We start from the raw sequence: 21738 nt of genomic DNA, 5'->3' as shown, positions 1-21738 counted from the left end.
CACATTTATAAAGTAGTTTAATGATAATAATGGCCAGCAGCAATGTTAGAAGATTAAATTGCTGCCATTACAAAGCAAGATTTGGTACTTTTAATGTAATGAAAGTCATAATAAAATACCACATTATGTCAGAAAATGTTATCGCACAGGTCCTCCTCAGCTCATCCTGCTTGCTGCTTCATCATGCAGATCATAAATGGTGATTACAACCAGTGACGTGCGGTGAGGTTCATGGCTGGTGAGGCACTGACGTCATCACAGCCAGATTTACAAACATATGAACTCTACAGAGTAGCTTATTCACCATTTGATTGGCAACAGTTAACGTGTTTTGTTTAAAATGTCATGTCAGCATTCTTTACATATACAAACTGTAGCATAGAAAAAAAGAATTTTAAAAAAACGTTATTATCATGTTACCTTTACTTATAAATGAAGTCCATGCGCCGCTCCTTCTGAAGAAAGGCATCGATAACTTCTTTGTAGAAGCCTTCCTTATCTTTCTTCAGTTTTAAAAGTCTCTCTGTCTCAATGGAGATCACTGCCAGTGAAGAAAGTCGTCCTTGATCAGTCCTGTTCCGACTGTATGTTTTCAGTCTTTTCAGTGCTGAGAATGACCGCTCCACCGATGCTGTAGTAGCTGGAATGGTGAGCACGAGCTGGAGCAACTTTGTCGCCTCAGGAACAGTTTCAATGAGATCCTTCTGGGCCAAAAAGCTAAGAAGCTGTCCAGGAGATTTACATCCATCCCTCACCGTTTGTGAGCTATACAGTCCAACGAGATCCGCCTTTAGCTTCATAAAGTCAAAGAATCTGGCATATTTTGACAGGCTCTGCAGTTTCGCGTCATCAAAGTTTTGGGACATTTCACCGAATTTTGCGCAGTCCACCAAACCAAGGAAAGCCAGCTCACCAAAATGATCAAACCTGGCCTTCATTTGACAGCTTATGTTCTCCAGAATGTTACAGAACACTCGTTTTCGTTCACATCTAATCGAATGTCTGTCTCCACTCTCTGTCAGGCCCAGTGTGCTGCATTTCTGCTCAAATCTGTCACAGAAACTGTCGAACTTCAGTCTCATGCGCTCGAGAGCTGCAACAGTGTCGCGGATGCGTACAAGACAATATTCAATGTCCATCACTTTGTTTTGCAGCACTCTAAAAAGTGCGTCAGTTTCATTGAAAATGTCCTCATACGCCATAAGGAGAAAGCATGTTGATGCTTTTGACAGCCACCGATCGTATCCTGCTGCCATCATCAGCGTGTCATTATCCCAGCTGTCGGGATTTTCCGTAATTACCCGAAATAACGTGCGCAGATCATTTTGGTGCATGCTTATTGTCTGCAGCAGCCTGGAGTTAGAGCTCCATCTTGTAGGTGCTGCTCTGGGTAAACGGCGCTTTACAACATCATCCAGCAAGTGAGTGCGCTTTGTGGACTTGCTGAAAAATGCCGCTAGTCCCTCAGCTGTTTTAAAAAACGTGCGACATTCGGGCATGCACTTCGCTGAATGCAAGAGCACCAAGTTCAGTTTGTGTGCGTAACAGTGCGTAAACATGGCTTCGGGCACTTTTTCTTTAATTTTAGCTTGCACACCATTAAGTTCTGAGGCCATTACAGCGGCTCCATCATATGTCTGAGCTACAAGCTTGTCAGCACAGTCATATTTCTCCAACACTCCGAGGACGTACTCAGCAATGGCAGGAGCGCGTCTGTCCTCACTCACATCGTCAAAGCCCAAAAACGCTTCCTTCACCTCACAGCCTGCTTCAGATGTAGCTACATACCGTAATATGACCGAAATCTGAGCTTGGTTTGTAACATCTGTGGTCTCATCTACTTCTACAGCAATAAATGGGGCTGCACCGATCTCCTTTTTAATGTCATTTCTAATGACATCACCAACTGCTTCGATTAAATCGTTCTGTATTCTATTAGACAGGCCAGAAAATACAGTGGATGTCTCCAAATGTCTCGCTAGCCTGTCATCTTTCTCAGCGAAAGCATGTAATAGTTCAACATAGTTGCCACGATTAGCAGAGCCTGTACTTTCATCATTTCCACGAAATGCCAGCTGTTGTTTGGCAAGGAAGCAGGTGGCATTGATGAGATCTTTTAAAATCTCTCGGTTCTCCTTTACCTTAGCATTGTGGATGCTGATGTTGAGTCTTCGCTGTTCATCCAAAGCCAAGTCGATCCTGGACATCCCGAACGTTTTTAGCGCGATTTGACTTTGAATTTGCGCGGTCGACCGCTCATGTTTGATGAGGCTTCTTTGTAAATTCTTCAGGTCGCAATATCCCATCTGAGTCCAGACATTGTCACAAGTTGAGAAAAGAAGGCAGGAAAAGCAGAAAAGGCGGTTTCTTGCTGGACATCCACACAGCCAGCTTTTTCGTGTGTACCAGTCTGTCTGAAAAGAACGGGTCTTCTGTCCCGTTGTCTGAAGCAAACTTTTTAGCTCCGGTGTTGGTCTTCCTTTAATTATTATCTCCTGCTTCGATTGAAAGTCCAGTTTAGAAAATTCTTTCAATTTAGATATGTAATCTTCCATTTTGAAAATAAGGCCAAGCAATACGAGAAAATAAATGGATGGTTGCACTTGACTTGCTAACTGTTTACTGTAGCTTGCTGTCACTAATTCTATTATTCTGCAGCCGAGGGAATCTCTGGAATCACCAGCGCCCCCTGTCATGAGGCAGAAGAACTGCGTGCCTCACCTAGTGCCTCTTCGCAGCGGTTTTATGATCGCTCAGCGCAAGAATATGTTACACACATACAGTTGTTGATAAAAATAAAATAAAATAAACACTGTACCAATTAAACTATATACACCAATTAAACTGTAGAAATTTAGTTCATAAACTAAAAGTGTTTGAACATTTTAATAGCGATATGCAGAGGGACAGCAATGCGGTCTCACTGCAGAGCAAGCCAGCAGTTAGCATAGTCATTGCGCAATCCATGGTGAGGCTCAGCGGGCTGCTGCCTCACCGCTCGTCTCTACTTAGTATTTGAACGGTAAATGTGAAAGTTCAGCGATTTTGAAAAAAAAAAATCAAAAAATGGCGAAGTTAAATGGAAAAGAACTTTAAAGTACTAAATAAATATAACTGTTTAATTTATTTTTAATTTGATATTTCCGTGATGACAGGTGAGGCACGGCCTCACCTGCCTCCCCTGACTGCACGTCACTGATTACAACATACAGCGAGGAAGAAACCTCCAGAAAATACCAGTAAGATCTTTATTCCAGATTTTCACCTTAAAGTAAAACTGATCACACATTTCAAGTATCTGTCAAAGTTCCTGTGCATTAATGCTGAACAGCATGAGGTTCTGCTGCTGCAGCTAAAACAAATCTGTGATGAAGCACTAAAGAAAAGAGAAAACAACAAACTGAACACAGCAACCGTGCCGTAGAGAAAAACACGGTTTGACTTCATTCATCCTTTGCAGCAGAACCACAGGAGTCAGAAAAAGCTGCAGAGCATCACATCCCCGGTGAAACGGAACAGAAGAGACCGAAACAGATAAACAAGAGTCCTGAGGGGAAAAATGGCAAAATATTCTCCTGTTAATGCCTTGAAATAACACACACACAAATATCACAAATATGTCGCTCTGAATTTTGGGGAAACATGTTTAAATCTATTAGACGGAGAACAAACTGAAGCCATGCTTTGTTCTGTTAAATTAACCATTAAAATCACAAATACGGTTCTTCAAACAGCAACAGAGTGGTTGTAAAGATGCATGTGAAATGTGGAAAAAAAATTTTTTTGACTCTTTTACTTTTAAGATTTGCTTGGGATTAAATAAATTCATTCATTTTTTAAAAACACACCAGTAAACCTGCATGGGCCTGGAAAATAATGGGAAATAAAGTCACGAAATGCCACCATGTACTATATAAATGCTGCTATCTGCCGGAAACCATCTAAAGGCTGATTTAGTTGAACAGCAGAGTATTTATTCTGATGTCAAATTAAAACCAAAGAGTTTAGATTTTCCATTGGAACTCAATGCATTGAAAGTCAGTTCAGCTCTCATTACCGAGATTCCAATCTTTGATTTCTTCAATACTTTATACTTCCTCCTTTATTGTTAAATATAGACTCAATCATCTTCAGCATGACGGACACCAGAGTCCATGAATTTGTCACGCTCTCACATTCTTCACACACTATTGTTTTCAGCTGCTCTTTGATGATCACTCTCAATGCCTTAGTTTTCACTTTGTTATTCTGTAGAAACTCTTGTGATTTTTGTTCTTCGGATGGTTCTCCTGCTGGAATATTCCTCTTCTTCAACGTTCATCTCATCAGCCAGTGCTTTGATTTATCCTCAGACGTTCATCTATAAATATCATCTCTCCAGCACCGTTAACACTCATGCAGCCTCATCTCATCACCCTTTCACCTCTGTGTTTCTCTGTCAGGACTATGCATTCACTGTGTAGTCCTGGTCAGCTTCACACCAAACATGTTGGACTCATCTGAGTCCCATACATTTACCTTGGTCTCAGCTGACCACAAAATGTGCTTCCAACATTTATCAAGAGTCACTTTATGCTGTCTAGCAAACATTTCATCTTGAAGGTTACTTCAAAACAGGTTATTTGCTTGTCCTCCATTCATAGAGGTGGATGTCACACCATCTGAGCTTCACACAAACTCTGATTTCCATTGATAACGCCTGTACCAAGTCTGAAGCAGCTGCCGTCTGTTTTCACAGCTAGACTGTGAAAGTAGTTCAGTGTCTGTGGAGTCAATTTAGGAGGACGACCACTGCAGTCCTGATTAGTGGAACTAACTATGACTCCTCCTATACCTCCCGATTACTGCTGACACTGTGGTTCACTGATGTTTAGTTGACCTTCCTGGATCCTTTTTCATCTTACTAAAGTCTCTCAGTCAGATTTTTCAGTTCATCTGTTCAATTCTTTTCCATGTGGAGCCATGATGCAGCCATAGACACAACTTATTGGTCCAAAACTGAGAAAGTTCTGCTGTTTACAGCTCATTTAGAACCATGTTCAAGCAGTTAGACATGTGGACTCAGTTTAGTTTCATTGATCATAGCTGGATTCAGCTTTGTTGGGCCAGAGCTTTAAATCTAAAGTATTTATTTTTGATTGTTTGTAAGAGGAAATACTCTACCGTTCAACTTAAAATTAATGCAGTTACTGAGTGATGATACTGCACAGAGGTGTCTTCATTTATGGTGTGTACTGTACCAGCTACAGGCCACTTCCTGTCATATATAACCCTCCAAAAACACCGTCTACAGTTTACCAGATGCAGGCTACTGTCTACAAGCCTCCATTTGCAATCCATAGACCATTATCTATGACCTACTGGTGGTTATCATCCACCTACTGCTTTCCAGCCACTATCTCTGTTTTTTGTTACTCATCATTGTACATTATTCCCATCAAAGGCTAAAGATAATTGATGATGGTGGTTTGCAGGCTCAATTATCTGCAATTTAGCTTAAATTGAGCACATTTTGTGTCTGTCACTCACCTGCTACCTCTGCCTTCAGTCTGCCTATAAATCGGGAAGGTTCAGCTCAGCAGCAGTCACTCAGCGATAATTTTACCTCCGTCACACCCACCGACACACTCTCCGCTCAGACTCACATCCACTCACGTCTGCAGAAGCCAAATCTGTCATCAGGATATTTGTGCATTTTCTCTTTTCTCTCTGCACACCAGATTCATCTTTCCACACAGCCTGTTCTCTGCAGCGTTTCATTTCACTTTATTATTTATCTCTTTCACACACAAACGCCAACAATGCATGCACAGGGGGTTGTTTTTGTACCTGCTTGGAGTTTAACCATTTCCTGAAAGCGGACAGTTCTTCTTCAGACAAAACAACATCCACTAATGCTGTCCACTTCTTTGACTAAAGCTCTCTACACTCATTAAAGAGACGGAACTAAAAAGGAAAGAACTGCAGCATAAAGCACATCAAGTGACAAAGGTTGTTATCACATCTTCATCTTTATGTCACAAAGCTGCTATGTCACATCCTATTCAGCCCTGCTTTGTCCCTGTCATTTTTGCTTTCTTCTCTCTGTTCCATGCATCACACTAGGATGAAAACAGTAAATGAAGGACAATTCTTAGATTATGACATTTGTTTTACTTCGACAACCTGACTATTAAATCCTCATCTTAAATCTTTAATTTATAAGACTTTATGTCAGATAAGTAATTTGGTTACTCTGGAGCCACCTGAAGGTGATAGTAAACTCCTTTTATGCCCACTTATAGTACTTTTGGAACACATCACAATATGTTTTACACAATTCCCTCTGATCCATAACTCTGATTAAAAAATTGAGAATTGGCTGCTTGTAACCACAATACAACTGGATGTTAAAGTTTTGCAGGAATTCAACAATATTTCAGAAACAACTGCTCTCAGCTGCAACATGAATTTATACGTTTGTCTGTACATTAATGATTCTAAATACTGAATAATACATGATGTATTAGAGTTGCATGGTATGTCATTTCAGTAACGACACTGACATAAGATTAAATTAACTGAAGCACATCAGGCTACACTTTTTCTGCTACTTGATACATCAAGAAAGCTCTCACAGGTCTCCTTTAGCAAGACTGATCTATAAGAGAAGTCTGATAGAACATCATTTAGTCTGATTTAGAGCTTCTTTTTTTTTAAAAAAAAAAAAAAAAAAAAAAAGAAAACTTTAAAAGACAGGATTTTGTTGACCTGCAAGGCTCCACAGCAACATGAGCAGGAACAGGAGAGAAAACAAGACTTGGTGACAAAAATGGCTGAAGTACATATAAAAAAAAAAAAAATCCTCTGGTTTCAGGCAAATCTGACATTAGAACTCACTTTACTCTTTTAACCCCTTGATGCCTGAATTTATTTACATTTACATGAAAAAATAATTATTTTGCTTTTGCTTTCCAGTTGATGCTAAATTAAGTGGAGATTGTTAATTTATCTACTACACAGAGAATAGATTTAGAATAATTAGGTCCCACTCTGACCGGTCCTATGAGAAACCAGTGCTTGCAAAAGGTTCCACGGTACGTATTGAATATGCACAAACTGGCATTGGAGGAATGGACACACTATCTCAGCTGCAGTCAGAATGAAAGCGGTACAATACGAATTCAGGACGGTCGGCGTCAAGGGGTTAAGCTAATGTTTGATCTCTCAGCGGTCTGAACTGCTGTAGTCACTGATGGAGACTAGAAGCTTCTCTGAGCACAGACGACTAGCAGCTTCTACTGATGACTGTGAGGTGTTTAGGGAACATCTGGAAACTGTAGTTTGTGTAGATAAACGGATGTTCAGCCAGTGAGGAGTTTTGGGTTCAATTTATTTTCACCCTCTAGGACAGCGGTCTCCAATCTTTTATTCAACACAGACCGCTTTCAAGCAAGACAATTTTCTACGGACCGATCATCATGCTCATAACAAATAACCATTTTTATTTTAAAAATGTGCCCTAATGAAATTAGTTTTTATTTCTGAATATGTATTTACTTTTTCTTCAGTCTCAGCCTCTCCCCCTTTTCAAAGAAGCTCTCCAGAGATGTGTTTTTTTAATTAATTTTGGCAGGGGTTGGATTGACGACTTCATTTAATGGTGGAAAACAAGTACAGACGGAAGTGACGGGAAGATGGTCTAGTCATTTTTCAAAGTAAAACAGCCTGTAGACTATGCCGGAAACAAAATAGAAAAAAACTTTTTATTCTTTCTGTGCGGCCCAGTTGTTGGGGCCCGCTGCGCTAGGAAATACTCTGAATTCAGCTGAGGATTATTTCAAGTCTGCTTTTGATACAGATTTGTAGATTAGCAGGAATGTAGCACTACGTAGAACTGAAAGCAGAACTCTGTTTATGGAAAAGTTAATATCCAATAGAAATATTTTGTCTCTAAAAATCTATGAATAATTGTGATAAATGAACATGATCTCAGTTTTGATCAATACTAATTTATCATTGTGTCCATTAGCCTTCATCAGTTGTATGGAAACATTTCAACTACAGAAAGGACAATGTTCAATAAAAACAGGTTCTCTTGTCTGTAGTTGTTTATGATTTAAATCAGCAGCACAAAGCTCTGTACGGGAGCAAAGATCTGAATGAATCCAAAAATAAAAACTATTTTAGATGTCTTTGATAGTGTTGCACTGGGCTTTTTAAAGACACTTTCTCTGCAGATGCCTTCCCCCACAAAATTGCCCCAATTCTTCTAGAAAGATTTTCACTCTTTCCTAATGGAGTTATTCAAAACATCTGCTGAATAAACGTTATTTTTTCTTCTGTTATCATGCAGAATTCAAATGAATCCGTGGTAAATACTGCCAAGCCATTAGCTTCTATGCTAATTTAGCTGTTATCATCAATGTGTAGGTGGATAAAACTGCTGAGGAACCATTCAGACAAAAACTACTCAACTGGGCTTGTAATAACAAAATATGCCAACACAACATAATTCTAACAGTTAGGTTTAACATAATCATGGAAATTTAATATTTAAATTCAGATTCATGATCCTGCAAGCCAGAAAGCAGCAGCTGTCCAGGCAAGACACAAATAAATTGTGAGATGAGGTGGTAGTTTCATTTTAGTTGAAGCACAAACTTGAATTTTTATGTATCTCACATCGCATTAAAGATGTCACATGAAACCAACCTAAAGAAAGCAGAGACCCCTTAACCCATCATCAGACAAGTTTCCATCATCAGACAGTGAAGACCAGGCAGTCAGAGAGAGCTGATCGCAGTGAGGAATATCCTTTTATTAGCCAAAGCAAAGGAGACTCCACATCATGTATGGTTATTCCATCATACAAGTTTGTTCACACTGACAATAGAAACAAAAAGGAGCTTTAAGGTGGTAAACATCCAAAACATTACCAAACATACAGCAAAAAAAAGATACCAAACTAAAAACACTACAGACTTCATCTCGATGCTCTACAGTCCAAACATCTACTGAGCATGTGCTGTGGAAAAGGGAGGAGTTTGGGGCGTCATTGTTCAAACACAGCAACGTCATAAAAAGGAGACACATGAAAAGAATTCAGCAGCCCTACAAAAGAAAACATGATTCAGCAATCTGTCCATCCAGCATCCTCTCCATGGCAACAGAGAACCGTGTTGACATTTTTACCATAACAGTATCAGCCTTTTACAACTGCAACAGAGCTTGATGTCAGTGTAGTTTCTTACCACAGCAATGTGACATGTCAACATTTCACCATAGCAACAGAGCATAAACATTTGATCAGGGCAACATAGCTTATCACAATTTTACCATAGCAACATGGAATGTGAAGACTGTACCATAGCAACAAAGCGCTGTAGCAGAAAGGCTTTTCATCTACAGCATGTTTAAGCATTGCAACAGATTTTACCATACCAACAGAGAATGTAAAGAGGTTACCATAGCAACAGAACATACAAATTTTTGTCATAGCTGTTCATCACTTTACCTTAGCAACAGAGCAGGTTAAGATATTACCGTAGCAACAGAGCATGATGAAAATTTGAAACCACAGCAGCACAGCAACAATGTTTGTCAGCCACTATACAGTGATCATGTTACCATAGCAACAGAACAGGTGCGCATGATAAGTCTGTCAGCTCCGACATGATTGGACAAAAAGCTGCGCCATCACCAGTTTGTGCTTCCAAAGTCAGTGAAGCAGCTGCAGACAAGAGCAAAGTCTGGACCACAGTCCTACTGGACAGACTGTGGGGCGGGGGGCTTACCTGCCAATATCTACACTCAGGGGCAGGAGCTTCAATAGTGACTGACAGTGGATAGGGCAAGGTTTAAACTGGGTTTCTGACTGTTGAGTTTAGTCCAGAATCTGGTACAGATTGAGTTGGCTTTGTTTCACTGAGATGGTTAATCTAGGTAGCTGTAATATCCTACATACAGTCTGTCTGTGTCAGGTGGGGTATTAACCCAGGCTTATCTTGACCTTGCGAGCTCCAATTGGTCGGTCATTGAGGTCCATGACTGCCGCAGCAGCCTCCTCATGACTCTGGAAGGCCACCATGGCCTCACCAGTTGGCAGGCCCTTTTCACTAAACTGTAAGCAGACTGAGCCTGGCAGCACCTGGTAACCGTAAAAGAAGTCCATGATCTCATCAACAGTTACTGTGAATGGCATGTTCTGAAGTTTTACAATTGTCGGACCAGCAGCACCACGTTGACCATTGGGATTGTTGGATCCTCCGGGAGCCGGCTGGTTGCGAATCCCTTCAGCTCCAGGAGTGAACACCTGCTGTCCGCCGGCTGCCCCGCTCCCTGGACGTCCCTGGTTGTTGTTGGCTCCTCCCCGATTCTGTCCTCCTCCACTTCCTTTTCTGTTGGCATTATCAAAGGGCACCAAACCTCTTAGCCCATCTTGGCTAAACGGAGCTCCGCCTGCAGAACCAGGTCGAAAACCTGGTGGCTCCAAGATTGGCGCTCCAGGAAGACCAGCAACTAGAGGTGGAGCTACTCCCAGATTTACGTCCCCGAGCCCTGCAGCTAACGGGGGCAGAGGAGGAGGGCCTGCCAGCCCATTCCCGGGAGCTGAGAATGGAGTAACGAAGGGGGCATTGTTGAGGTTCCCCATGGTGTTTCTGAGAAAGTTAAACTCCTCCCCACTAATCCCAGCAAATGGGTTGATCTGCGGCTGTTGGGAACTGGGCTGGGCTTGCTGGTGCTGGTTCTGGTTATGATTCTGCTGGTTCTGGTTGCGTTGGCCCCTCTTGTTTTGAGGTGGAGGATTTCTTTCAATTTCCTTCATCTGATCAAAGGTCACCAGGTGGACAAAGGCATCACGGCCATTGAGTTTTTGACGGTGCAATCTTTCGGCTTTGCGGGCATCTTCCTCAGTTCGTAGTTGAAAGATAGCCTGCCCTAAACCGTTGCCATGGCTATCTGTCAGGACCTTCAGGGTGTCCTCATAGAGTCCGATGCCCTCCAGAAAAGCACGAACATCTTTCTTGGAGACATTGTAAGGGATGTTGGTGATGTGAGCACAATTCCTGGGAGCTTTAAAGCCATCCTGGTTCTTGCCATCCCCCTGTGCTGCTTCACGTTTGCGGATGGTATCAATCTTTTCAAGCATTCCCTTTCGGTTTATTGGGTGAACCTGGATGAAGCGGGTGCCCATGTACTGCATGTGAGCACCCAGAGCACTTTTGTAGTCCTGTTCTGATTTGAACTCAAGGAAACCCTCCCCTGTGGCTCGACCGTTGGGTCCATAGGCAATGTAGATGCTGTCTTCCACAATGGCCAGATTCTTAAAGAATTCCATAATTTGTTTCTTGTCTGCCTCGTAAGGAAGGCCCTTTAGATAGACACAAAACTCTTGCCGATGGGGAGATCGCGACCTTCCTCGCTGGTCCCTGGCTCCTGACCCAGCATTACTACGACGGTGCTGCTGGTCTTGCAACTCGTTGCTGTTATTTGATTTGCTGCTGTTGTGCGGGACGTGACCTGTCCCATTGTCACTGAGGCTAACCCATTGACGCTCAGAGCCTGGAGTGATCTCAATGAATCTTTGGCCCATCATGCCACCTCCCCGCTTCACAGCCTCAAAACTGTCTTGGGGTGAGAAGAATTTGACCATAGCCCTGCCACTTGGCCGACCCTGCCCGTCCCTCAGGAGGCGAACCCCATCCACCCCCAGACCCCGAAAAAACTCCCTGACTTCCACCTCTGAGCAGGAGAACGGGAGGTTCTGCAGGAGAATAAACAGCTCATCGGGATTAGCCGGGCCTACCCCAGTGGCAGCGGCAGCTGCAACCTTCATGTGGGCCTGAAGATTTAGCGAGGCCAGAGGGGAGAGTGGGTTAAACAGCATTGGGTTGGGGGTTCCAAGAGGGAGGCCAGAAGCCAGTCCTGCTGGAGGAGGCAGGGAGGGGTTGAAGGGAGGCAGTGAGGACATGTGGGGGAGGTGGGACATTGGAGGCACTGGAGGACCTTGGGACAGCGGGGAGACAGTAGGGACAGGTGGGAGGGAAGACACTGGTGGAGGAACTGGAATGGTGGGAAGGGTGGGCATTGGGGGCATGGAAGGCATGCTGGGAAGTGGAGGGATGGGTGGGGGACCTGCGCTGAGTGAAGCCAGAGCTGTGGTGATTGTCGGAGCGGAGCTGTAGCTATTGGGGAAGCTGGGCACTACGCTGGCCAGGCTGGCAGCTGCCTTGTTGCTCGGCGGCTCCTGAGATGAGCTCGCTGCTGTCACAGAGGCGGTGGTGTTGAAGCCCTGGTTTCCATGGCTACCGCTTCTTCCCCCTGGGCCAGATTGCACTGTGGGTATGGGGGCAGTGCCCGCTTGGCGGTTAACATTCCCCGCTGTGGGTGCAGCCATCTCCACAGCCCCTGCTCCAGCCTCAAATCTGCGGCGGCTGAGTTCGATCATGTTCTGCATTTCCGTCTTGCTGCTAAGCAACAGTGACACTTTGGACCCCTTTATGGCCCCGCCTGTTCGCATCATCCCAAGTCGAGCATCCTCGTCAGTGGCAAAGACGATGAAGGCCTCACCATGTTCACCACCTACGATGTGCACTCCCCCGTCAGGAATGGTGAGGCCAGAGAAGAAGTGTCTGATGTCCATGGTGCCGGCTACTATGGGCAGACCCTGCAGCCTGATGACTACCGCCATACTGACTGCTAAACAACAGCCCTACAACCTGGGGAGAAAGCAACACTATTATCAGATAAAGAGCAGGAAAAGGGAGACCAGTGGTTTCCAGATGTTTTCTCAGTAAACTTTGATATGAATTTGCAGGCCATAGAGGTGTTTACACAACTTAATTCATGTTTTTTGCATTCGCAAGGGTACATGTAAATGTTGTCATCCACCCAAATCCAAACCCAAGTTTGAGACAGTGCAGACTGTCTGCAGTGCAAATGGGCCAACCACACATGCACAAGGAAAAGAGATGGTGCCTAAAACAAATGCTTGTGTAGAAGAGAGACTGTAGGAGGAAATTCTCCATCATCTAAACATTGATAATTCATCAAAAAAAAGAGATTTTATTGCAGTAGTTGCTGTAGGACTTTGGATGAGCTTTGATTTATACATGCTTTCCATTGATGGAGCCCAAATACAGTAGGAACTCTTGTTTTCTCCAGAAATTCTGTGTCAAGTCTGCCCACTATGCTTGGCACACCTCAGGAATAATTACATTAACACGGTGCAACAGCGTAATCTGTAACCAGCTGGTGTATCTTGTGTGTTTTTGTGCCCAATATGAGGGTGAATGCCATTGTCCTTGTAGCAAACCTATCTGTAATTGTAGTACAAATAGAATCATGTTAAACATCTGCTTTCAAAAGCCACATTGGACTACATAAATAGATGCAGAAAGCGTGAATTGGCCCTTAGATTACAGCTTCTTCAGAATAACCCAGAGACCATTTTAAACTCTATACATTAAGTTTGGGTTCGAACATTTGGAAACCAGTGGTATTTGGGGGAGAAGGGATATGGCAAAATTTAGAGAAAACTGGCAAAAAGCTAAGCTAAAATGGTAGCCTCTACTCAATTTTAGAGACTTGTTCCTCAATGAAAATTCATAATTTTTTAAAAACACAACAGAAGCGACCTTAAACATGAGCATAGCTTCAGTGTCCAGTAACTTGTGCTGTAAAAAAATACATGAAAGGAAATAAATGAGGGGAAAGCATAGGTATCAAAAGGAAGGCTTAAAGAAAAGACCAAACTGTGCTGATGCATGGTACACTATTTCCTCAACAGCTATAAATTGCAAATTTAGAGCAATTTAACAGGCTAAAATGTGTTTCACATGCCAAAACAAACACAAACATTTTTCATCTGTGATGTCTTTCATCGTAAACCTTTTGCACGCAAGGTATCTATACCAATTAAAAATGTTTTTACAGCAAGCATGCACCAGGGCCAGGTAACACTATAAATTCTTATTAAGTCTGATTTGTGAAATAACAACTCACAGATCTTGTAATATATCCAGCGAGTGTTTTCAGGTTTCAGCAGACCTTTCACATACCTTGTGTGAGATCCTTTTCCTTGTGTGTTTCAAAAAAAAAGCTCAAAGTGATAACACAAGCTTTATAATTCAACTTATTTTGCTGGAAATTCAGATCAGTACGCTTCAAATGAAATGCTCGATGAATACAGTATCAGCATCTTAGGCCCATTTACAAAGTTGGAATCTTTTCAACATGACATAAATGATGAAATATTAGATGATATTGTTGTACAACCCAAATCATTTGAAGAGTACTGAAGCTTCGATCTCAGCAGAGGCGATCTGTTTACTGACCTCTGTACAGAACTGAGAAGCTGTTTGTAGTTTAGTTCTTTAAAGTAAGCTTCGTTGTTGTCTACCATGCAGTACAAAGATGTTGCTTGTGTATTTCGCTCAGTGTGACATATTTCGTGCAATAGTAAACCTTCATGATTCTCATGCAACTTGAAACTCACCAATGCAACTAAGCTGTGTGTATAATTTCACTGTAACAGACAGAGGATTTCTGCAGGATACTGAAACCTGGTGAAAAGGTCAGAGAAACAAACATTCCTGTTCAAAACATCTTGATGGAATTCAACCTGTACAACAGACTGGCAGTAGGGTTTACATTAGCTTCTGGTGACCAGCGTGTTGGGTGTTTTCAGCATTTAGCAGGTTGTTCTGTATTAGTGTCAACAGCTAGCTCTCAATCAGACGCAAGACAGTGTTAAAAGTCAGCAAAGTATTGTGTAATGTATGATTTCAGCCTAATAAATAAATAAACGCCTTTGACCTCAATACAACACCGACAACTACTCGAATCTCAAAAGAAAGTCAACTTGGACACTCTTAAAATAGCAGATAAACAACTTATTCAGACAGCAGAAGCTTTACTTCCTGACATCAAAATGACACACATATCCAAAACCAACCCTCATTGTCACTAAAACACTCTGTGTACACAAACAATCAAGCTACACTCAATCTTTCCTCAGAACAAGTAAAGTAGAAACCTGAAGACAGAACCAGAGATGCTTTTCCACAGCAGAAACTCAGGCAAGCACGTACATGAACAAAAACCAGCTGGCAAACCATCAGCAACACCTGGCAAATACAAAGCAACAACCCAGGGCCTGTCTGGCAATCTGGTGACCAGCAAGACCACAGAGACCCGGATCCTCAAGCATGTCTGAGACAGCAGGCAGCACTTCACCACCACATGAACAACATGTCAACCAGCAAATCTGCAACACATCGTCATCATTGTCAGCAAATCATTGCATCAGGAGCAGCAACAGTAACTTATCAACCAGAGCAGTAACAGCAACATCATCAACATTTTGACAAAAGCAATGCCAGTTACATGTAAACCAGAGCAGCATTAACATCATGTCAACAAGACCATTAGCATTATATCAACCAGAGCAACATTAGCATTATGTAAACCACAGCAACATCAGCAACTGATTACCAGCACAGCATCAAAGACAAGCAGCTGATCAGAAGAAGAAGTGAAAAGCAATGCAGTGCAGAGCAACACATCAGGTAAAGCTGAAAAAACATGTTGTTGAGCAATAGCAGTTAGAGCAATGCTTGCTGCTCCCACAATCCTCTGCCTCCCCATCGAAAATGGACAACTCACCAACACTTCAGTCAAAACAGAAAACAAAACCCTGAGACATGATGAAAATACAAACCCTTAAAGTCTGTACGTGACGCTGCTACCTGCAGCTTACCAAAATCTCCAACATGATGCTCAACATCATCATCGTCATAAAGTGGGAGCAGCGTTCAACGTCAGCAAAGACAAATCACTGGCAGATGACTGGTATTTTTTGAAATTGGTACTTCAAAATGGATTTTCAAACCTGGGCGTCCACTCGTCTCATCATTTCTTGGTGTCAAACTACCAACAATCTGTGAAACAACAGCAACAAGAGGATAAAATGGAGCAGAAGAAGAAACAGCAACAGCTAATATAGTCAGAAACAACTCGTGTTGAGAGGCAGACGAAAACTGAAGCGTCATCGTCCACTCACATAAACAGGAAAACCCAGGAGCTGATAAGAGACAGAAAGCAACCTCCGGCAAACAGCCAGAAAGAAAATTTCAGTACAGCAAATTCATGATCAGAGAGGTAATAGATGCTAATGTTTCTCAGTTTGAAGCCGGAAAACATAATTGGCCACAGCAAAAACAAGTGAAACTGAACGAGAAGAGCGGAACGCTATAAATGACTCAAACACAAAGAGAGAATCTGTTTAAGAACAAGGAAGATGGACTCATCGTCAGAGCTCAAATCTCAGACAACAAATAGAAGCCTCTGAAAACTACAAGGCCTTTTATATGATGAGAACTTCAACTATAGCTGTGTGCTCCACTCCTCACCTCTCCATCCATTTCAGATCTCTGCCTCTGCTTGTACAGAGCTCCAGTGACGTGATCCAGACCAAACAAAAATAAATTACTGATTTTCCGTGTTCAACATTTGATTCACAGAAACACCAAACTCAGCTACACTCCCATTCTGACATGCACCCGGTTATGTGAATGTTTGGGCAGTTTCATACGGTCGTTGCATGCATAAATATTATTTTGCGTTAAGTTCTGAAGAGGACACACTTTGAACATCGGTCTCTGTGCATTTTCAGCTCTTATTTTACAAATCAGCAAAGACGAATCACAAGAAATCACATCATTTCCTGGTGGTTCCTGGACTATTTCTGGTGAAAATCTTTTTTTTTTTTTTACCTTGTTAACATCATCTTATGTTTTTATATGCTAGAAGACTTAGCATCAGTGAAATAAGCAGTCAAATGATGGCTGAGTGAAACTTCTGTGTACTGATATCAAAAACAAAGATTTAGACTTCCAGGGTTTCAAACTTCAGGAACAAATGCGGTTTTCTGTATCATGATTCTTCCTTCCAGTTCAAACTGAGTAGTTTTACAGTGTTTGTGGCAGGTGAGCTGATATGTTCGAGGTGCAGCAAGCGACAGAGGGATTGGACTGTAGATTGCAGTTATACACTCACCAGCGGCCAACCATGTCAAACCGCTTTCTCCTCCATCTCTTGTGTTACCAATTACAAAATCCCCTTTGCTTCACTCAACCTCCGAGCGTCAACCTACACACTGAAAATTTAAAATTTAGCTGTGGATTTCAATCAGGCACAGAGTTTTTTCTTTCAGTAAATCAGCCATTTAAATCACAGTTTTCATATCCCTGCAAACAAGCGTTACACCAAAACCATTCCCCAGTCACTACTTTGTAGCACCACCATGGCTGAAGCCTTCATGTAGCTCAGCCTACGATGACTGTATGGACTAAAGAAACACAAACAAGTGAGAGCATTTTTCCCCTTATAGCAGTATGATAATGAGGTGCAGTCAGACCATTCTGTACTGCAAAATGATCCGGCTATGAGACCAGGCCAACTGTAAATAACAATCTGAATGGAAGACAACATTTTTTGGCTATTAAATTTACAAATCAGTCTCACATAGCCAGCTCATTCTGCAGCACTGAATGGTCTGACTGCACCTCATCATCATTCTGCCATAAAATTTAACTGAACCAATCACATCTGTCATGAATGGAGTGAAACCAAGGATGCAGCTTCAATGTTCCCTCAAAATAGTAACATGGGATTGTTTTGGTGGAACATTTGCACACAAGGAGATGAGAACTGTCATTATAATGGATAATTCACTACAAAAAAAAATAATAATCACGGCTGCCAACATGAAATTTTCTGTGTGGTAGTTTGCTGCTCGGATTGTTGTTGCTTCCTGTAGAGAACAGTCCCACACAGAAACCACGCTGAGCTTAAACCCACAGTGAATCTGACTATATTTCAAGTGAGACTGATCAGTTCTTCAAATTCTTTTTGTAGTTGTGCTGGTGTCTCAGTGGGTAAAACAGTTTACCTGCATACGGGAAAATGTCCACTGTGATAACTGATTGAGGAAATTGTTTAAAATTGTACATTTACATGACTAGTTTTACAGATTCCATGACTGAAAAGGGCTGCAGTCGCTATTAAAGCGGTGTGAGGGAACAGTGTGATCACCAGCTACCACACCACGTCTCCATGGGAACCGTCGCACACCTTGAACACCTGTCCATCTGGGAACTTCAGCAGCTCGTGCTATGGAAGGCTTCACGGCAGAGGGCGTGGCCTGAGTCTGTGGCTTCAGGTGGGCCGAGACCGACGGTAAAAGAGACAACCGTTCAGAGACCAAACCCAAAAACTGTCCTCCCAACGCCTCAGCGCACAGAGCAAAGAAACCACAACAGCAAACCGCAATGGAGAATGCACTAATTACAACCTTCCAGCTAACCGTAGCTAGCAGCTCCGGATAACACAAAACTACCGAAACCTTTTTAAACAAGTATTCACTGTATTTACTAAACACGAATGTGAAGCCTCTACACGCAGTTCCTAACACGCAGAGTTAACTAGCTGGTTTGCAGAAGGAGTCCTGACTGTAACTAGTTCAGCTTAGCGTGCTAGCAGGCTAATGCTAGCTAATGCCTGACTTTGTGTGTGTGCGTGTGTGTGTGTCGGAGCGGAACAGCGAGCAGGATGCGTGCTTCCAGCGGCTCCTGTCGTGCTCAGCTCCCGGTGTGGGTGCGTCATGGAGCGGGCTGCCGCAGGTGGATTCTTACCGAGAAATTAGTCAACAAAAACAGTGAGGTTTAACTCATGAACGTCGCTCTTTTCTTCGCCTCTCCTCTCTGCGGGAATCTGCTGCTTCTAATGCGGCACAAAATGTCGGCACACAAATACCGCGATAACAGACGGGATGCCGCGAGAGGACAGCAGCCTGATGTCAGAGCAGCAGAGCCCTCTGCCGGATGAACAGAAGCAGTGAGGAAAATTCACTGTACAAGCAAAGAATATTAAGTCAAGTCTTTTAACTACATTTTAAAACATATTTTAGATAATAATTAAGGACAACTTGAAATTAAATATATAATAATAATAATACTAACTTTATTTGTATAGCACCTTTAGGAAGAACATTCACAAAGAAAAAATTACAAAAATGTACAGAATGGATAGCTAATTAAAAACTGGTTAAAAGGATGACATCACACAAGGGGGTTAAGAGAGAAGCTGAAGAGAAAATAAAAGATAGAAATAGATTAAGATCAGGAGATTAGAAAGAGGGACTACAAGCAGTGAAAATTTTTAAAGGGACAAAAAGGCAGAGAGTGATAAACGAGAAATAAAAGAAAACTTTTCTTGAAGGCAAGTCTAAAAAAGTGGGATTTAAAAGAAGTTACTGATTCTGTGAGCCTTAAATCTCCTCAGGCAGGTGGTTCCAAAGCCGAGGGGCCCTGATGGAGAAGGCCTGATCGTTCCTTTGGATTTAAGGAATGATCAGGAGGGACCCACACGAGGATCTAAGGCTGCGTACGGGGTTAACGTCTAAAATATAGCCAGGGGCAAGGCCAAGGCAAGCTTTAAAAATGATCAGTAAAATCTTAAAATCAATTCTAAAATGGACAGGGAGCCAGTGAAAAAAAATAAATTATTTATGTTATGTTTTTCATTATTCATTTAGATTTTTTTTTTTTTTTGTAATTCTCTTTTTATTCCATAAAGACGTCAGCAGATACACAATTTCTTACAAGCGTACATTGCAAACTGTTTTTCAATTTTATAAACGAACAGACATGCGGAACAAGTGTATAAAAAATTTAAAAATAGAACACATACATACACACCAGGAAAATAGATAAACTGACAAAACGAATAGAGACAAACAAAACAAAACAAAAACAAATAAACCTGTGTAGCAGAGAACCAGGGGTGTCATATTACAACTTATGTCATTTAAAGTCTGATCTATATGGGCTAATAAACTCAATCCAATCATTCCAACATTTCTCAGACACATCTGTTTTGAGTCTCAGTGCAAATGTTAATTTCTCCATTACATAAATATCACGCACCACACTAAACCAGTCTTCTATAGAGGGTGGGTCCTGACATAGCCATTTTTTTGTAATGGCTTTTTAAGCTGGCAGCCAACAGAGTTCTAGACAAATATATCTTAGGGTAACCAAAGAGTTGTGGTGGTGTCTTACCAAAGTATAAGACCTGGAAACAAAGATCAATCTTAATTCTTAAAACCTTCTCCATGCTATCTCTGATCATCTTTCAGAAGCTGTGAATCCTAGGACACCCCCAAAACACGATAATGGTTTGCCCCCAAATTGCCACATCCTCTCCAGCAAGCAGCCCGCCTCTCCCTGAATTGTTTCTGAGCTGGTGTTATGAAGAATCTCACCATATTTTTCCAGTTAAACTCTCTCCAGGACAGTTAATTGGTTGTTTTCCATTGTTTGTCATTCAGGTCTTCCCATTCCTCCAATGACATGGTAAAGTTTCCCTCTCTTTCCCACTTTTCTTTTATGTGGGATGTATTCACCCCATTTAACTCTAAGAGACCCTTGTATAATTTAGAGATTGTTCTGAGGCCTGCATCTGCCCTATAGGCTGAGATAAAAACTCCTAATATACCAGGTCCAGATTTTGATTCATCCAAGTCCACTTTATTTAGTATTTTGTCAATATGGTGTCTCAATTGTAGAAACCTAAAGAAGTCCTGCCTGGCTAAGCCGTACTGCTCCCTCAATTCTTGGAAGCTTCTAAGTGAGGATGTCTCAAAGAAATCCAGATATAAACTTAGACCATGCTCCTGCCATGATTTGAAGGTTGCATCGAGCCTATTTGGAATAAAACTTGGGTCATAAGCCACCCAGCTGATCAGAGAATATGGTTCCCTTTGCCCCAAGGATTTAGCTACTTTGAACCAGTTTTTAATTGAAAGGTCTAGCCATGGGTTAGGGTTTTCTCCCAGGTGGCGTCTTAGCTCACAACTTCCAATAATAGCCTGTAGCGGGACCTTGGCGGAGAGCTGGCATTCAATTGACTTCCATCGTGCTGAGAAGCCCGGGTTACAAATATTTATCAGGGGTTTGATCTGAGCTGCTATGTAGTATGTTTTTAGACAAGGGAGCGCCAGTGCCCCTTTATCCCTTGGGAGTTTGAGTGTCTTGAGTCTGACTCTGGGTTTCTTTCCCTGCCAAAGAAATCTAGAAAGCATCTTGGCCCATTCTAAAAATGTCTTGTCTGGGATGTCAACTGGCAATGTCTGGAACAAGTAAAGAATTCTTGGGAGGATATTCATTTTAATTATCTCGACGCGCTAGGTCAACCGCCAGAAGGGCAGCAGGCTCCACCTGGCCAGGTCTCTTCTAATGTTGGATAGAAGTGGTTCGTAGTTTCTCGAGGTTAGGCTTGCCAGGTCTTTTGGTATTTGTACACCCAGGTATTTCATACTGTCTACTTCCCTAATAGCGTATTGGTCTCCGATGTGCTGACTGGGCGTATAACTAAAAGTTAATAGTTGGGATCTGTGAGTGTTCAATTTATACCCTGATACTGATCCAAACTCCGTAAGTGTTTGTAATAAAGCTGGGAGGGAGTTGGCCGGGCGAGTCATGTACACCAGAACATCATCTGCAAACATCACTGTCTTGTGTTCTCCTGCCAGTAACACTCCCTGTATCTCCTCATTTTGCCTAATCAGTTGACTTAAAGGCTCTTTAAAGAGTGCAAACAGGAGGGGGCTGATAGGACACCCCTGCCGACATCCGCGTTCCAGTTCAAAGGACCCTGATAGAGAACCATTAGCTTTTATTCTTGCTATTGGAT

The 21738-nt window shown here is 42.2% G+C and overlaps 1 protein-coding gene across 1 annotated transcript in view; it reads right to left on the bottom strand.

Moving 5' to 3' along the window:
- The window catches only part of LOC111582809 (uncharacterized), a 51240-nt gene extending 32474 nt beyond the window's left edge, over positions 1-18766 (bottom strand). The window contains exons 1-4 of the mRNA XM_055010616.1: positions 18678-18766; positions 14480-14546; positions 9974-12701; positions 427-2306 (exon numbers count right to left, since the gene is read on the bottom strand). Of these exons, the coding sequence (XP_054866591.1) occupies positions 427-2306; positions 9974-12673 (4580 nt within the window). The 5' untranslated portion in view covers positions 12674-12701; positions 14480-14546; positions 18678-18766. The remainder of the gene's footprint in view (positions 1-426; positions 2307-9973; positions 12702-14479; positions 14547-18677) is intronic.
- Between the last annotated feature and the right edge of the window lie 2972 nt (positions 18767-21738).

Source organism: Amphiprion ocellaris, chromosome 5 (genome assembly GCF_022539595.1).
Source record: "Amphiprion ocellaris isolate individual 3 ecotype Okinawa chromosome 5, ASM2253959v1, whole genome shotgun sequence".
NCBI classification, from domain to species: Eukaryota; Metazoa; Chordata; class Actinopteri; family Pomacentridae; genus Amphiprion; species Amphiprion ocellaris.
This window is presented reverse-complemented; position numbering and strand designations above follow the sequence as displayed.